This window comes from Choloepus didactylus, chromosome 9 (genome assembly GCF_015220235.1).
Source record: "Choloepus didactylus isolate mChoDid1 chromosome 9, mChoDid1.pri, whole genome shotgun sequence".
Lineage (NCBI taxonomy): Eukaryota > Metazoa > Chordata > Mammalia > Pilosa > Megalonychidae > Choloepus > Choloepus didactylus.
In genome coordinates, this window is record NC_051315.1 from 124,661,514 (window position 1) to 124,678,281 (window position 16,768).

At 50.5% G+C, this 16,768-nt stretch overlaps 1 protein-coding gene across 1 annotated transcript; it reads left to right on the plus strand.

The window, feature by feature from the left end:
• The first annotated feature begins 15,246 nt into the window (after window positions 1-15,246).
• On the plus strand, window positions 15,247-16,419 carry TEX44 (testis expressed 44). The gene has a single exon (XM_037848682.1). The coding sequence runs from the start codon at window positions 15,247-15,249 to the stop codon at window positions 16,417-16,419; it is 1,173 nt and encodes a 390-aa protein (XP_037704610.1).
• Window positions 16,420-16,768: the final 349 nt, after the last annotated feature.

The following is a 16,768-nucleotide window of genomic DNA, read 5'->3' on the forward strand; positions in this document are numbered from 1 at the left end:
TTTTTCATTTCTTTATCTCTTTGTGCTGCTCTGGGAAATCTCTTCAGCTTCATTTTCTAATCCACTAACTCTCTCTTTGGCTGTGTCTAGAATACTGTTTAACCAATCCAGTGAAGGTCATTTTTTTTTTTCTTTTCAGTAAGTGTTTTTAATTTCTATAATTTTGACTTGATTCTTTTTCAAATCTGCCTATTCTTTTTTTTCTTCATCTTTTTCTGTCCTTGCCTTAATGGTTTATATCCCCCCCCCCTTTTTTTCCTGTAAACATTTTAAACATTTTTAGTTAAAGTCCTTCTCAGGTTTTTCTATTAATTCTATTAATTGGGGTGCTGATCCTTTTATTTCGCTCTGGCTACTGCCTTCCTTGGTTTTAACATTTTGTGACCTCGAGTGGGGGTTGCTTTCCATGAGAGTCCCTCATTCCTAAACCAGAAAAACAATCCTCCAGAGAAGCCTTGCATTTACCTCTCCCAAGCCACTGAGATTTACCAGTTATGCTAATTTCTTGTCTCTCAGTACAACCCCAGAACCCCAGCCCATGATCCATTTTGACTTTTCCTCCCACTAACCTCTCTGATTTTTTGCATCCCTGGCACTGGTTAAGTATTCAAGAATTCTTTTATTCTATTTTACTTATTCAACATCACCTTATGTCATCATTTATCATATACTGTCTTATCCTCTTATCTATAGCACACAATTTAGCAATTAATTGTATACCATCTTTTTGTTATTTAAGAGTGTATTTTGCATCCCCAACTGCACATAGACTCTCCATTCCTTCATTTGTTCAGTGACACACACACACACACACACACACACACACACACACACACACACACACGGATTGAGCTCCTACTGTGCTTGGGACTCATGAGTAACTTCTGGTGCCGTCATTCCCGATCCTGTCTGCTTCCCTTTCTCACCCCCTGCCCCTGCTTGGCCTGGGTGGGGCTGTGGGACAGCTGGTCCCCATCAGCTATTTATAAACTTGGCCCCCTTGGCAGCACCTCCTCCTCCCTGTCCCCGAAACACAAGCCATCTCCTAGCCTGTTGTCTGACCCTCTGCCCTCTCCTCTGCACCCTCCCGTGCTCACTCCCTTGGGTGTGCCCTCACCAAGGCTTCCCTGACCCCTCTGTGTAAAGCATCCCGGCTCAGCTTCCCACCCAGCCCTGCCTTTTCAAAGGGCCTTTTGGAAATGTCCATGGACCAGTCCTTCCATCACTTTAAACATGGAGAGAACAGCTTTTTCATGTCCCCAGCCCTGGGGACAGGGCTCACTCTCCCAGCCACCCTGACTCACCTTAGCTTCTTTCTCTCCTTGCCATCCCTCTGCCACCAAGCCCTGTTGATTAAGCCTTCAAAATGCCCCCCCCCCCCGCCCTTTCCACTCCGTCCATGGCCACCTGCTCGGGCACAGCTTCTTCTCCCCTGTAGGTCTTCCTGGCTTTTGTTTTCTAGAAGCTCAAGGTTGTAGGAGCTCTTGGAGAGTTTTCTGAGAAAGTAAAGAGAAGAAGGGCAGAGGATCTGGCTAAAAGGAGAGCACAAGTTCCCTCTTCTCCAAGTACAAATTAGGAGGGAGAGATGGGGAGAGGGAGGTGGGTGAGTGCATCGAAGCAGAAGGGCCCATATCCTCTATCCTGACAGTGCCCCGGAAGGTGGCAAGACCACCGAGAGGACTGGCCTGATGCCTCCAGGAATATGCAGCATCATATCAGGCTTCGGAGCCCCAAGGCAGCCCCAGAGCTGTGGGATCTCAGTCAGATAAAGGGAGCCTTCCAGCCACGGGGTGGAGGATTGACAGGACCCCAGAGCCCACCCAGCCTTGGTGCTGGGGGGAATGAACCAGGCAGAGGGGTGCAGTACAGAGAGAGCCCCACAAGGGCTGGGGCTGAACCTCTCAGACTGGGAGCTGGGGCCCCAAACTGAGCAGGTGGACTGAACTTTGTGCCCTTTAAAACCCAGAGTTGGATTTAATTTGGACATCTCTGGCATCTGGAGGCTTGGTATTTTTTTCATTCATTCCCTACCTGGCTCCAAACCAGATGGCAGGCAGTTCTGGGCCAGGTGAGGGCTGCTGGGACCTCCCAGGGCACCTGGTCCTGCCCCCAAAGCAGAGGACTATTCCCAGGACACCCAAGGGGACCCTGGGCAAGACTCGTGTTGCCACAAACTTGCACCTGCACACACTCGCACACTCAGAGCCAGGGGTACTGAAGGGTACAGGAGCACCCCTCACCCAGGATTTGTGCTGTCACTGCAGTTTGGCTGTGGTGGGTAGGGGAAGGAGTGGGCCCCAGGTGGGGAGGAACTTGGAAGGTCAGGGGTCAGAAGTCTGGCTGGAAAACAATGTTTTTAATAGACTCCAGTGAGGGAACAAAATGAATGAGGACTCTATATTTTCAGGGATGGCTCAGTAACTAAGTGGGTGATGCCACATGGACCATCAGCTGAAGGCTCCATTGCATGAAGTCCAGCCCATCACCCCCAGCTCCCACATCCTGCTGTTGTCCCTTCTCCGTAACCCCCAGATGAACCCAGCTCCAAATCCAGTTCAAGGGTGGCTTGACCAGGGTCTCCATCTTGGCAGACCCTCGACTGCCCAGCAGGGCCAGGCCTTCATGGTCTCTCGGGAACGCAGACCCAACAGAAGCCCTGAGCCAATACCAAAGCCCAGAGCAGCCTTCCCAGGAGCAGACGGGTCACTGGCTTCCAGCTGGATGGGACCAAGTCGGTCATCCCCACTCCTGTGTTTCCAAGACGTCTCCACTTGGGGAAGCCAGTGGGTGCCCAGTAACTGCCCATGGACGGGCACTCCTAGGTATTTCCCAACTAAACCTGGGTGCTCCTTCCTCCTCCTGACCCCTTCCAGAAACCCTCTGACCCCAGAATCTTACCCTTTTAGCCCAGAAACCCCCTCTGACTCCAGGCCTTCTTCTCCCTTTATCAGACTCCTCCTTCCCCTTCTGACCCAGATTCTCCAGCTCTCACCTCTCCCCAGGGGTGGGCTAGGGACCCCCACCCACCCCCACCCTCACACCAGGCACCCCGTAGCTGTGCTGCAGCCTGACCCTGGTGGCAGGAGGGGGAGTGGGCACCAAAGTGGGTAGGGACAGGGGTGGCATCTCCACGTTCTCAACTGTGTCCAGAGCACCATGGGCAGGGGCTGGGCACAGGTACCTTCTCGGCCTCTCCGAAGGAGGCAGCCAGCGGATCCCAGCAACCTCGAGGCTGGTCCATTTTTAGTGTCCATCAGAGTCACCTGAAGGGCCCATTAAAACTTGTGCAGCCAGGCCCCACCCCCAGAGTTTCAGAGTCACCTGGCCTGGGGTGGGGCCTGAGAACTTGCATGTCTGAGGTTTCCCAGGTGGTGCTGATGCCTGCTGATTGAGGACCACACTTTGAGAACCACTGATGCAGACAGTCAGCTCCGCGCCTCTGGTCGACCAGCAGCCCCGTTTCCAGTCTCAAGTCTGCCCCCTGCTGGCAAGTGTCCTCTTTGGCCACAGAAATCACTTCTCAGTCTAAATGTCTTCATCTCTTTTAGAGAGAGGAAAAAAAACATTTTTACCTACGGGGGTAGTTGTAAGAATACATGAATACATGAGGATAATTTGGGTAAATTATTTCACACATTACCTGGCACATAGCAAGATGGAGAAAAGTTGAGGTGTGGTAAGTTGAGTAGAGGGAAGGTACAGGAACTGCTGTTTGCAATAAGCCTTGTAAAATTATTTGACTTTTTGCAATATGTACTTGTACATCTTGGGTGAAAGTAAATATTTTATTTATAAAGTTTATTAGATTTTAAAACATTAAAGCAGAGAAACCAACAGCCCTGTACTGATCGTGTAATCATGGAAACCTCTGCGAGAGACTGTATTATGGCTCCCCATTATTCACTCCCCCTTCCGGAAAGAGGAGTAGACGACCCCACCCGGTGCCGTGTGACCTCCTGGGGAGCAAGCACTCTCCCTGGGCCCCACTCACTCCGGGCTGGATCATGTGACTTCCTTTGTCAGTGATCTGCATGCCTCAGGACATGGGGTCTGTTGGAGAAGACACTTCAAGAGCCATTGCTTATTTCCTATTTCTGCCTGCTCTCTCGTTCTCATCCTCTGTGAAGAGACTAGCTTGACCCATTGGGGGCTGCTCCTTCAGCTTGCATTCTGGAAAGCAGAAGTACAGTCACGGTGAACCCACAGCCCAAACCCAAGCCACAGCCAACCTGGGAAGAAAATATAAAGTGGGTGAGAAATAGGCCTTTATTGTTGTGAGCCACTGAGATATTGGGAGAGTTTGTTACTGCAGCCTAACTTAACGAAAACTGACTTATAGTCTATCTTACGAAAGAGGACTGATTAACTAAAGTATGGTGTATCTATATGATGGGAAAGATCTGCAGCTCTTAAAATTAAATTTAATTATAATTGTATTTAATGATATGATTATATAACATATATTATATGTAATATAATTATATTCCTTGCTCAAAATATAATTTTTTCATAAGTGAAAACGAAGTCTAAAACTGGAAGTACCGTGGGATCCCACTTTTGTAAATGAAAATATGTCTCCTATACCTTGGTTGAGAGACAGTGATTTGCATAGAAAAAAAAGATTGGGGAAAAAAAATGCACCCTAAGGTTAACAGTGGTTGTCTCCAGATGGTAGAATTTGGGAAGACAGTTTTTCTCCTTTATCTTCATCTATACTTTCCCACTTATCTATAATAACCATGGAAGACATTTATAATTTGGAAAAGTAGTTATACCATCCATGTATTTTTAAAAGAATCAATAGCAATGGCAGAGGGAGAAAGAGAGGGCCCTGGGCAGGCAGCAGGGCCTGGAGGTGGGAGTGGAGAGGGGACTCTCTCAGGTTCCCCGTGTACCCCAGCACTCAAGGCCCAGGCCTGGACCCAGCAGCTGCTCAAGATCCTGTGAGACTATGTGAGATTTTCAATGAAAATTAAATGACTCCAACTATGAAAAGTGTGACAAAGTGAATAAATGTTTAAATGTCTAAAAATGTTAACCTTATGTCAAAAAGTCAACTGCCATGCAAGTCAACTCAAATAATTGTGAGAAACACATTTAACATGGGGCTCAGATCACCTTCGTTGGATCTTATATGACATGGGTGCAGGATCCCAGAAGAAAATTGCCAAGGGTTTGCAAAGGTCATCTCTCCACTCATGACCAGGGGAGGGAATAAAGGTCTTATTCTTTCCTGCTCTTTTTCTCTCTTATTCTTCCCTAGGGCATGGCCACATTCAGGTACATCCCCGCCCTCACAGGTGTGTCTCTAAGACTACAAATTCCTCTGGGCAGGGAGTTTGGCTCTCTGTGTTCTCTTGTAAAATATGAAATATCCCCAGAAGGAGAACCCCCGAGAGCTTTGTAAATACAGGAAGGTGTCTCGTCCCAGCTTAACCTCTCAACAGCCCTGGGACTCTGGGTAAGAACAGCAACCTCTTTGAGCCTCAGTTTCCACATCCTTAAAATGGGATAGCAGTGCCCTTCGAAGATAAAAGCAGCCCCTGCGTTCATTACTCTCTGCTGGCCCTGGGCGAGCCCTCAGGAGGGCAGAGATTGCTAATGACCCTTCTCTTGTCAGTGGACACCTTGTAAGGGGACAGTGAATGGGCAGCTTTCCGGTTGGGGTGGGAGCGAGGCACCTCTCCTTCGCCTCAGACCCAAGCCCTGGGACAGCTCTGCCATCCTCCTCAGCCAGGAACCTGCAGCCAGAGCTGTACCCTGCTGCGGTGCCCAGAACCAGCACTGGGGGGCAGCAGAGAGCCGGATCCACCTCTCCCCTCTAACCCCCTCCCTGCACATCCCTCCACCAAGACAAACTTCAGCTTGGTTTTCCAAAGACGGTGCCATTTCTCAAAAGGAAATTGCTTTGCAAGTAAAACCTAAGTGTTTCACCAACTCCTTCCCAGTGGGATATTCTGTCGGTTTTTAAGAGAGGTCAATGTGTAATGTTTAACACACTGTGTCATTTAAAACATGTTTTGAATTTCTCTGTAGCCAGTCTGTGGCTAATTTCAGGGGCTGACAGCCCATTTTTGTGAGGTAGTAATTTAAGGTTTTTCACCTGATACTCATTAAGAGGCTAGAAACCTTTAATAGCAAGACTGGTTGCAAAGAATAGTTCTCCATAATACTGAAAAGATTAACTTGGTACAGATGGGAGCACCCTGAACAGACCATAATCAGAGGTCTCAGCTAAGATGCTCGGTTTCTGTTAGCCTTCACTACAAAACAAACCACCTCAAAGCATAGTAGTTTAAAGCAGCAATTATTATTACTATTATTATTATTACTATTAGTAATCATCATTTACTATTTGGGCTGGGCTCTGCTGGGTGGTTCTTCTGCCAGGCTCAGCTGGGTTTTCCATGCAGCCACTGTCAGTTGGCAGGTGGGCTGGGGGCCAGGCTCAGATGGCCTCACGCTGGTGTCTGGGTTGACAACCAGACCATGTGACTGTCATCACCAAGCAGGCCAGGCTTTTTCACTTGGCAGCCGAGCTCCAAAAGAGACAAGAGAAGGCAGGCCCTGATGCACAAGCTCTTTAAAGTTCTGCTTAGATCATATTTGCTACTATAGGTCAAAACAAGTCATGCGACCAAGCCCTGATTCAAGGAGTTGAGAAATAGATACTGTCTTCTGATGGAGGATCTGCAAAATATTTTGGCCTTTAAAGAAATATCTACATGTTCTCTCCTTTCCTACCACTACTGAGGACATCCTTTTACAGGCAAGGGTAGATGTCAGGCACCTGCCAACTAACAGGGCCCCCTCCCCAACACCCCTGGGATCAAGTTCAAGGCAATTTGATTTGCATTTCTCCAGGTGTGTTGGGTGGGGAGGGGACGAAAACAGTGGCATGAAGTTCGGGTTAAATAAGTTTGGGAAATGCTGTGTCCCCCTTGGGATTCATAAAGCTATTTATTTATTTTTTTTTTAATTTTAAATAAATTTTTATGGTAAGTAATTTTAGATGCAAAGATTGCACAGAGCGACTGTATACTCTTCACCCAGTGTTTTAATTTACTAAAGCTTCCAAAATGCAGATACAATGGGAATTTTTATTTTTTTATGCTTTTACAATAGGAATTTATTAGTTTACAAGCTTAGAGTTCTAAAACCTTGAAAATGTCCAAATTAAGGCACCATCAAGGCATCATCAAGGCAATACTTCCTTCCTGTAGACCAACTGCTGGTGATCTTGGACTCCTCTGTCACATGGCAAGGCACATGGCAGCATCTGCTGGTCTCATGAAGCTCTTTGGTACATTAAAGGTTCTGAGAAGTTCCTCAGCAAAGAAACCTATTATTTACAAAGAGTTTTCCAAATTTATTTGAGCATGAGCTCCTTTTCAACACCTGTGATCACCGTAGAAAGCTGTATTGTTTCCCAGGCTGACGTAACAGATTATCAGAAATTTGGTTGCGTAAAACAACAGAAACATATTGTCTTATAGTTCTGGAGGCCAGAGGTCTGAAATAAGGTGTCAGCAGGGTTGGTTCCTTCTGGAGGCTGTGAGGGACAATCTGTTCCATGCCTCTCTCCTTGCTTCTGGTGGCTTCTGGTGACCCTTGGCATTCCTTGGCTTGTAGCTGCATCACTCCAATCCCTGCCTGTGTCTTCACTGGCCTTCCTCTCTGTGTCTCAGTCTCAGATCTCCTTCCTATCTTGCTTACAAGAACACTAGACATGGGGTTTAGGGCCCACCCTAAATCTCAGATGATGTCATTTCGAGATCCCTAACCTAAGTATATCTGCAAAGACCCTTATTCCAAATAAGGCCACATTCTGAAGTTCCAGGTGGCCATATCGTTTGGGGGCCACAGTTCATTGGACAACAGAAGCTAAGGGTCAATCAAGGTTGTTGGCTGAGTGAGGATGAGAGCTGGGGGTGAGCAGGACCCTCCAGAGTTGGTGTCTACAAGCCGAGGGTCTGTCCCCTCTCCTGGGAACCTGGCCTGGCAGACAAGGGAGAGCGCTCACTCCCCTTGATGATGTCAGCTTCCCAGCTCCTCATTTCCTGAAAGCCTTGCTGATGGTTCCCCACAAACACTTCTTATTTCGGCCAGGTCAGGAATCATTGTTCTATTCACTCAGAGCACTCCCTACTTTGTCCTGGATGACAGGGCCTGTCTTCCTGGGGAACATTTGCAAAGAGTGATGCTCCTTCCTAGTGGCGATATGGTGGGCTGGCTCTTACAAGGCTTCCTCCCAAAGCCTTCCCAAAGCTCTGCTTCCTCCTGCCTCTCTCCTGCCCAGAACCATCCACCGTTCCCACGGCCTCCAGGAGGAAGTGTGACCTCCTCGCCCCTCCAGGGTTAGACTCCCAGGATTTAGCCAGGGTGTTCCCACAGCTTTCCCACGGGGTCTCCTCTCGTGCCTTGGTGTGGTTCCATCTGGACGACGTCCCTCCCACGCTGCCCTCCACCTGTCCACAACCTTGTTCACCTACCAGTTGCCCAGCTGGTGAGTTTTAGGGGCCCATGGAGCCCAGAATACAGGTCACCAGAGATCATTCGATTCTTCACAGTGGGGAGCCAGGAGCCTGGGAGTGTGCATTTTTCTGGGGAGGGGGTCCATAGCTTCTATCAGTTCTCAAAATAATTCCTTCCTGACACAAATGAGGCTGAAAACCACACGTTGAGAGCTAAGGCTCCGTGAGTAACCGAGGCAAGGGCACTAAGGTGAAAGAAGCCCTCCCACCCTCCCTCCATGTGGAGCAGCCTGGGGACTCAGACCATCTGAAACGGGGCCGCCATCCCCAGGGGCCAGCACGGAGGCCAGGCCAGCCTGGATGACCAGGACAAAGTGGAGAGCAGGCTCTGTGCAGAAGCCAGGCCCGCCCAGCCTCAGCTCTGAGCGGGAGGGATAAGGGCGGCTCAGGCCTCTGCCCCCTGGATGTAAATGACCAGCAGATCCCAGGCGCTGGGCAGCCTGGGGCAGAGGGGAGGGGGAGGGGAGCCTGAGGGCAAAGGACAAAGGTCACCACCACCCCACCCCAGGGTTTGGCCCCTGCCTGGCCCTGTCTGTAGGTTCTGCCAACATCCCAGATCCCGGTAACCTGGGGGCTTCTGGAAGTGTGCATGTGGTCCCCTATACCATGGGACAAACAACAGGTCCGTGAATTGTCTCCCAGTCTGGAGACCCTTATCTTTGACCTCTCTGGGAGTCTATCTGAGGGCCTAATCCGGTGCCCAGGGACACCCAGGAGGATGCAGGAAGGTTGACTTCTGGGGTCTCAAGTCTGGTCCACACCAGGGTCCCTGCCGGACCCCCTCAGGTCACCACACAGTCAACTGCCAGGCCTATGAGAGGTCTGAGGGCCCACCTGCCCGGGCCGGGAGGCAGCCCCCCACAGGCCCCTTCCACAGCTGCTGGCTGGGCCAAACCTGGGGGTGGAGAGGGGCTGGGGCCAAGTGGGGAGGGCTGAATCACCCCTTTGTTTTGAAGACGGGGGTGGGAGTTTGGGAGGGCCCCAGGAATGCCAGGCTTCTCTGGGAAGTTGGGAAGAAGGAATTTATTTTAACTTGCTAATTTGCTCTAATTATTAAAGTAATGTTTACCCATTGTTGAAAGGGCAAATGCATTGCATACATTAAAAAATCCACAAAAACTTGAAAGAAAAAAATTGCCCATGATTCCACCACAATTAATGTCTCTGGCTCTGTCAGTGACTTTACTAGCTAGCTGACTGACGCTGGTTACTCATTCGTTACTTGATAGTATCTCCTAACTGTGTGCTTTTGACTTTTAATATTTTCTTTTAATGCAAGTAATAAATGTTACTGTAGAAGAATTGTAAAATGCAGTTAGCCAAAAGAAGATAATTTTATTAAGTCAATTATAACCCCCCTACCTAAAGACATTTTCTTTCTTATTTTATCTACTGATAAATTTGAATATTTTCCCATGCTTATTAGTTATTCAGATTTCTTTGGTAAATACTCTGAGCATCTTTTGCACAGTAGTCTTCTGGTATTTAATAGTCTTATTGATGTGTTGGGGGTCATCATATATTGCAGATATTAACCCATTGTTGTATTTGTAGCAAATATTTGTTCCCAGTTTGCATCTTAAAAATTTTAGAGTGCTTTTTTGAACTCTATTTTCCCCCCTTTGGACTTTACTTACTTACATCTCTACCCCTAAATCAGATTATTTTCTTTTCATTTGCTAATGGCTTCTCTCCCTCTCTCTTTCCCTCCCTTCCTCCCTCCCCCACCCCTTACATTTACCCCTTTAATCCATCTGGAAGTGAAGGTGAGATACCAGCCCAGTGTTTTTCCCAGGTCTTAGGCACCACGCCTGCCCTCCCCTCCACCCCACCCCAAGCCAACCTTCGGGACATCACTCTCCACGGGGTCTTGCAGTCCCCCGACACCAACTCACACAAAAACCTAGTAAACTAGGTGAGATATTTGATGTCGTGGAGAAGGTGAGGGGTTTACCTTGGAGACTGCAACGCAAACAACCTAAAAATTCCCTACAGACCGCTCTGCTGTCCTCAAGTCTCACCTGACCCAGCCCCAGGGACGCCGGCTCTTTCCTGCCCTTGGCCCACCTCTAACTCCAGCATTTCCGGGGAACGTCAAAATCCTCACCCCTCTCTCGCGCCCAGCAACGGGGCTCTCACCCAGGCTCCTGCCTCCAAACCCAGCCCCTTCCACACAAAGGCCCCCCGGGGCAGCTAGCAGCACCCACTCTCCATCGAAAGCAGGGTAGCAACTTCTGTAACCTGAGAATGCCCCCGGGGCTCATTAACCTATTTCTTCCAAACAAATCCGGCCTGTGTTCCAAGCGGAATTCCCACACCATCTGCGAACGGAGCCCGGGTCTCTCCGTCTCGTTAAATTTCTTGAACATACAGGAAGTGAGAGTTCTGGAAACTCTTAGCGTGGGGAGTCCCCCCACACACACTTAGGGCGCTGCCATTAGGAGAGGCCGAGCCCGGGGAGACGCAGCCCGCCCCACCACCGGGGCCTTTCCCGCAGGAACGCTTCCCGGGTGCGCCCCCGTGGTCTGCGCGGAGGAGGCGCCATTGGGACCGCAGAGCTCCAGCGAGCCCCGGGCGCGCGCACCCCGGAGCAGCCGCGGGGGCCCGGGAAGTGGCGGATCCCTGAGCGCCCCGGGTCAGCAGCAGCTAGAGAGGTGACTGCGCTGATGGCACCCACGTCGGGGAGGGGGGTTGGAGAGAGGGCGGCAGCGGAGGGACACTGGGGGTGGGGAGCTGGGCGGGAGGATGAAGTAGCAGCGGAGTGAATGAGAAGTTTGGGGCCCGTGCAATAAATGGTCATCATTGTTTAGATGCTGTGTTCCTTCTCTGCTGCTGCTGTAACGAACGACCACACCCCGGGTGGCTTAAAACGAGAAACATATATTGTTCACTGTCCTGGAGGCCGGGAGTCCGAAATCAAGGTTTCAGCAGAGCCACGCTCTCTCCCCATCTTTCCTGGCCCTTTCCCAACTTCCATTGGTCCCAGGCGTTCCTTGGCTGGGGACAGCTTCACTGCAATCCTGCCTGCGACTTCACAAGGCCGGCTCCCAAGTGTGTGCGTGTCTTCATCCCCTTTGCTTCCCTTCTTAAGACACTCGGCATTGGATTTAGGGCCCACCCTAATCTAGAATGATCTCATCTCAAGATCCTTAACTAAATTACACTACAAAGACTCTTTTTCCAAATAAGGTTGCATTCATGAGGTAAGACAGGGACATATCTTTTGGGGTAACAATTCAACCGACAGTGGATGCTGATCCCCTGGATTAGTTTCTCAGTCCTTTGCTGGCTGGTGTAGACTCTCGGGGGAGTGCCTGCTCTTGTTTTGGGGCTGATGAGCCTGGTGATACTGATCTGTGGTGATGTTCTGGCCAAGTGCCAGCACCCAGAAGGAATCTGGGAGTGGGGTGAGAAGGACCCTGTGGGGGTGATTTCTAGACAGCGTGGGTGGAGGTCTCGGGGTGGAGGGGTCTGCAGCCCTGGTGGGAGGGAGGTGACAGGAGAGCAGTGGCCATGACAGCAGGGCGGTGGGGCCTCCACGGCTCAGGTTCCCTGGATGATTCCAGGCTAGGGCTGCCAATCCTTAGGGTGCTGTTCCCGTTTGCTAATGCTGCCATCATGCAAAATACCAGAAATGGATTGGCTTTTATAAAGGCGGTTTATTTGGTGACAAAGTTACAGTCCGAAGGCCGTGAAAATGTCCAAATTAAGGCATCAACACAAAGTATACCTTTGCTAAAGAACAGCCAATGCCATCCGGAACACCTCTGTTAGCTGAGAAGGCACGTGGCTGCATCTGCTGATCCCGGGTTGTGTTCAGCTCCTCTCTCAGTTCCTGAGCATTCTTGCTTCTTTCTGCCAGGACATTTCTCTCTAAGCGCCTGGGGGTTCTGTCTTAGCATATCCCAGGGCAACCTCTGGGCTTCAGCTCTTAGCTAAATGTCCTTCTGTCTGCATTTCCAAGCATGTCTAAGAATAGGCATCAGCAAGTGTCTGGGTCTGTGTGGCTCTTTTTAAAGTACTGCAGTACACAAATCAAGACCCATGCTGAATGGGTGGAGCCATACTTTCATGGAAATAATATAAGCGAAATTATCACCTACAGTTGGGTGAGTCACATCTCCATGGAAACAACCTAATCCAAATATACCACAAGGCTGGATGAAGACATATCTTTTGGAGGGACATAATGTATCCAAACTGGCACAGGTGCCTTCACTCAACTTGTTCAACTTGCTCAAACTTGGAAACTGATCACCTCCCATCACAGTAAGTGTGGTGGCTGGGTAGCTGCAGGTACAGTTCGATCAAGGCTCTGTCCCATTTTTCTGCAGCTCCCCTGGCTCCACCATTCTCCATATAGAGCTTTTTTCTCAGGCCAGGTGCCCTTGTGATTGTGTACTAGAGCAGAGGAGGACTACATTTTCCTGGGTCTTTCTAATGAGTGAGCCCTGACTAGTCACATTCTGGGTCTCAGTTCCCTGGTCTGTAAGACAAGGTTGGAGTGGTTTCAGATCCCTAAGTCTCCTCCTAGCTCCTGGTGCTCCAGACTGATAATTCCCATCACCCACATCTGGTGTGGTAGAGGCTCCAGGGACGAATGAATGGCCACCTCAAAGGGGAAAGGTGAGAGGGGCTCCTAGAATCCAGGGCTGGCCACACTGCTAGTCTTTTGGTTTTGTTTTTGTTGTTGTTGTTGTTGTTGTTGTTGTTTGTTTTGGTTTGTCTTCAATAGACTATTTTTTAGAGTAGGTGCTGGTTTACAGAAAAATCATGCAGAATTGTACTGAGTTCCCATATACCCTCCCACACATAGTTTTCTCTATGATTAACATTTTGCATTAATGTGGTACATTAGTTATAATTGATGAGCCAATACTATTACAATTCTACTATTACCTAAAATCCATAGTTTACATTAGGATTCGTTCTTTGAGTTGTGCTTCTATGGGATTAAATTTTTTTTCTTGTGATAACGTATATACAACATAAAATTTCTTTTTAAGCACTTTCAAGTGGTGTTAACCACATTCATGATATTGTGCCTCCATTGCCACTATCCATTACCAAAACTTCTCCATCACCCCAAATACCTACTCTGAATCCATTAAGCAATGATCTCCCCATTTTCCCCCTCCCAGTCCCACCCCACACTGTAGTCTTAGGGCAAGGCCTGGCCAAGCCAGAGAGACCAACCATGGGATTAGAGGACTGGGGTTTAGGAAAGGGAGGGAGCCTGGAAATGGAGTTCAAGCGCATGGCCAATGATTCTATCTACCACATGCCTATAGAAAGATAATAAATTCCGGCCACCAAATCTTGGGTGAGCCGCCCTGGCTGACAATTTTCTTTGAATGTTGCCATACACCTTGGCCAGGAGTGTGACGCATCCTGACTACTCCACGGGGAAAGGACACCTGAAGCCTTGTGTTTGAGACTCTCCCAGACCTCTCCCTGTGGTCTCTCTAGGCTCCTTTTTATTTGTAACCTTATGACTATAATAAAGCTGTCACTGTAAGGATGGTGCTTTCCTGAGTTCTGTGAGCCTCTCTAGTGAATTATTGAGCCAAGGGGTACTTGCAGCCAAGTTGTCAGAAGTGAGGGTGGCCCTGGGAACCCCAGAGAACTTGCAGCTGGTGTCAGAAGGGAGCGCAGTCTTGCGGGACTGTCCCCTTAACCCGTGAACTTGTCCTAACTCTAGGTGGTGGTGTCAGAACTCATCGCAGCCTCTGGAAGGGTGCCCGTAGCCTTACAGTCATGCAGTACTTTTACTGTCACTCCTGGGTATAAGATAGCGGTGATGAGCTTGAGTTCTGAAGCCAAAGAAGGTGCAAATCCCAGATTCAGTGCTTTATTAGTAGTGTGATTTTGAGAAAGTCACTTACCTGCTCTGAGGCTCAGCTTCCTCATGTGTAAAATGGGTATAATCATAGATTCACACCTACTCCTAGAGGAGAGGCCGACTGGAAGGATGGGATGCTTGGCTCATTCTCCTGAAAGAATCAGTAAGTGTTGCCTGACAACCCCAGGGGGAGCCCAGACACAACAGGCTGGACCTTCCTCTCCAACCACCATGAAGAACACAATCCCAAATACGTTTATCTGGATCCACGTTTTTCCAAGGAACACTCAAGATTTTGCAGATTTTTTGTTATCAAGCACAGAGAAGACAGAGATTGTTCATCTTGTGTCAAAACAATAGGTTTATCCCACAGCCAAAGGTAGTCAGGGCCAAGGGCACCCAGACTTTGGCCTTTGCTTATTCTCACTCACTGCTGCTGGAAAACTGATGCTCTTCAGAAAGACTGGCTAAATCTAGGTCCAGGGTCACCAGTGTGGACAGAGGCGCTGGGAGGCGTCCCTTATAAACATTGATTACAAATCAACATCTGCCTTCCGTTCTCATTCAGCAAAGTCACAAGCAGCATGGCCCGCGTGGACCCTTTATCTGCAGCTGCACCTGCACCCAGGCTGCCACCCTTTTCCAAGACACTTGGCATTCTTTTCCTGCATACCTGCAAACTTGGCTCTAGATTGTCCTATGGACCCAGCCCACTTGGGCACTGCTCCAAGGCTGGGGACGCTGGCTCTGCAGGTGCCTGTGACATCACCAGCTGCCCACAGCCCCCTGTGACCTCACCACCTGGACAGCTCAGTCCAGCAGGACTGAGGCCACTCTTTTGAACCACCACAAGTGGCCGAGGGGGCATAGATGAGCACGGTGCCCTCAGGAGAGGCCAGAGCTGCCAACCAGCCCAAACAGGATGGCACTCCCAATGGCCCCATGCAGAGGTCCCAAGGTCAGTTCCCTGCAGACGTCCCTGCAGCCAGCGGCACTGCAGCATCAGCCGCACAGCAGGATGTAAGTCAGGCCCCTGTCACGTCAGCCACCTCTGGGGACAAAGACAACAAACCAGATGTTGTTCCAGAGCAAAGCAAGAAGCCCAAACAGGTCGCGGCAGCTCTGTTTGTCCCCCAACCCCCAGGGGCTCTGCAAACGTCCATGAGTCTCAACAACCCCAAGAGGGACAGGCCACCCCAACAGCATCAAGACACAAAGGCAACACAGAGTCTGCTGATTTTCCAGCACGGCGAGAAAGAGACACCACAAACCGGGAGGGTCACCAACAGGGAGTTGGACTTAGCCCCATCTCCCCTAAGTGTCGAGGCACAGTCCCCCCAAAATGTGGAGGTTCTGCCTGCCTCGCTCTCTGCCAGGTGGTCTGCTGTGGATGCCAATGGTCAGTCAGATGCCCAGGAAGCCGGCAGCACAGCGGCTGTGAAGGGGACGCCCGGGGAACCACAGGCCTGGAACCCGGAGGCTGACGTGTCGCCGTCAGAGGAGCCCCAGGTGGTGATGGAGGTGAACTTGGCAGACAGCTCAAAAGACCCCTGGCTTTGGTCTTTCCCTCCCACCCCAGTAGGCAGCATGCCCCAGTTGCCTGACTTGCAGGAGGAGGCCCTAGGGAGGAGGCCCCTGGACTCCAGCCTGTACCTGGCCGACGAGGAGAACGACTACATGCGCTCCATGACCAGCCTGCTGGGCGGTGGCGAGGGCTCCATCAGCTCCCTGGCGGACATCCTGGTGTGGTCTGACGCCGCCATGGGCATGGCCACCAGCTTCCTGGGCTCAGGCCATGGCTCCGTGTCCGACCTGCTCCACAGTCCGGGGCCCAGCCTGCGCCCCGTGTCCAGCCTCCTGGGGAACGCCAGCTCAGCCTTCTCCTCGGGGCTGGCCACAGGCACCGGCTCGGCCTTCCGCTCCGTCACCAACATGCTGGGGGCCATGGAACGGAGGACGGTGGAGGGCATGCGCTCGGCCATGCGCTTCTTCAGTGGCCTCTTTGCCCCACACCGGGCCCCGGCCAGCCCCAACTGCGACTAGACCCCGACTCCGAGAGCCTCCGAAGAACCGGAGCTGCCTCGTGACCCATGTGCCCTGCTCCCTCACCCACCCAGACTGGGCAATAAATCACCAGCGAGCGTTTATTTTCTAAGCGCCAGCCTTAGCCCTTGTCCGTGCGGTGGGCAATGGGGCACAGGGGCAGGAGGGGGTTTGGGGCACCCCGAGAACAGAATTGTGTCCCTTAGAGCTGTTCGGGTTGTCCCATTCAGGCTTGGGGCTCGCCTGGGAGGATCCAAGGATAGTGTCTTAGTGTCCTAGGGCTGCTGAAACAAGGTACCACAAATTCAGTAGCTTAAAACACCAGATATATGTTCCCTCACAGTTGTGG

Excerpts from the sequence above, each read along its gene's own strand:
- TEX44 (XM_037848682.1), top strand. The coding sequence starts at position 15,247 with ATGAGCACGGTGCCCTCAGGAGAGGCCAGAGCTGCCAACCAGCCCAAA.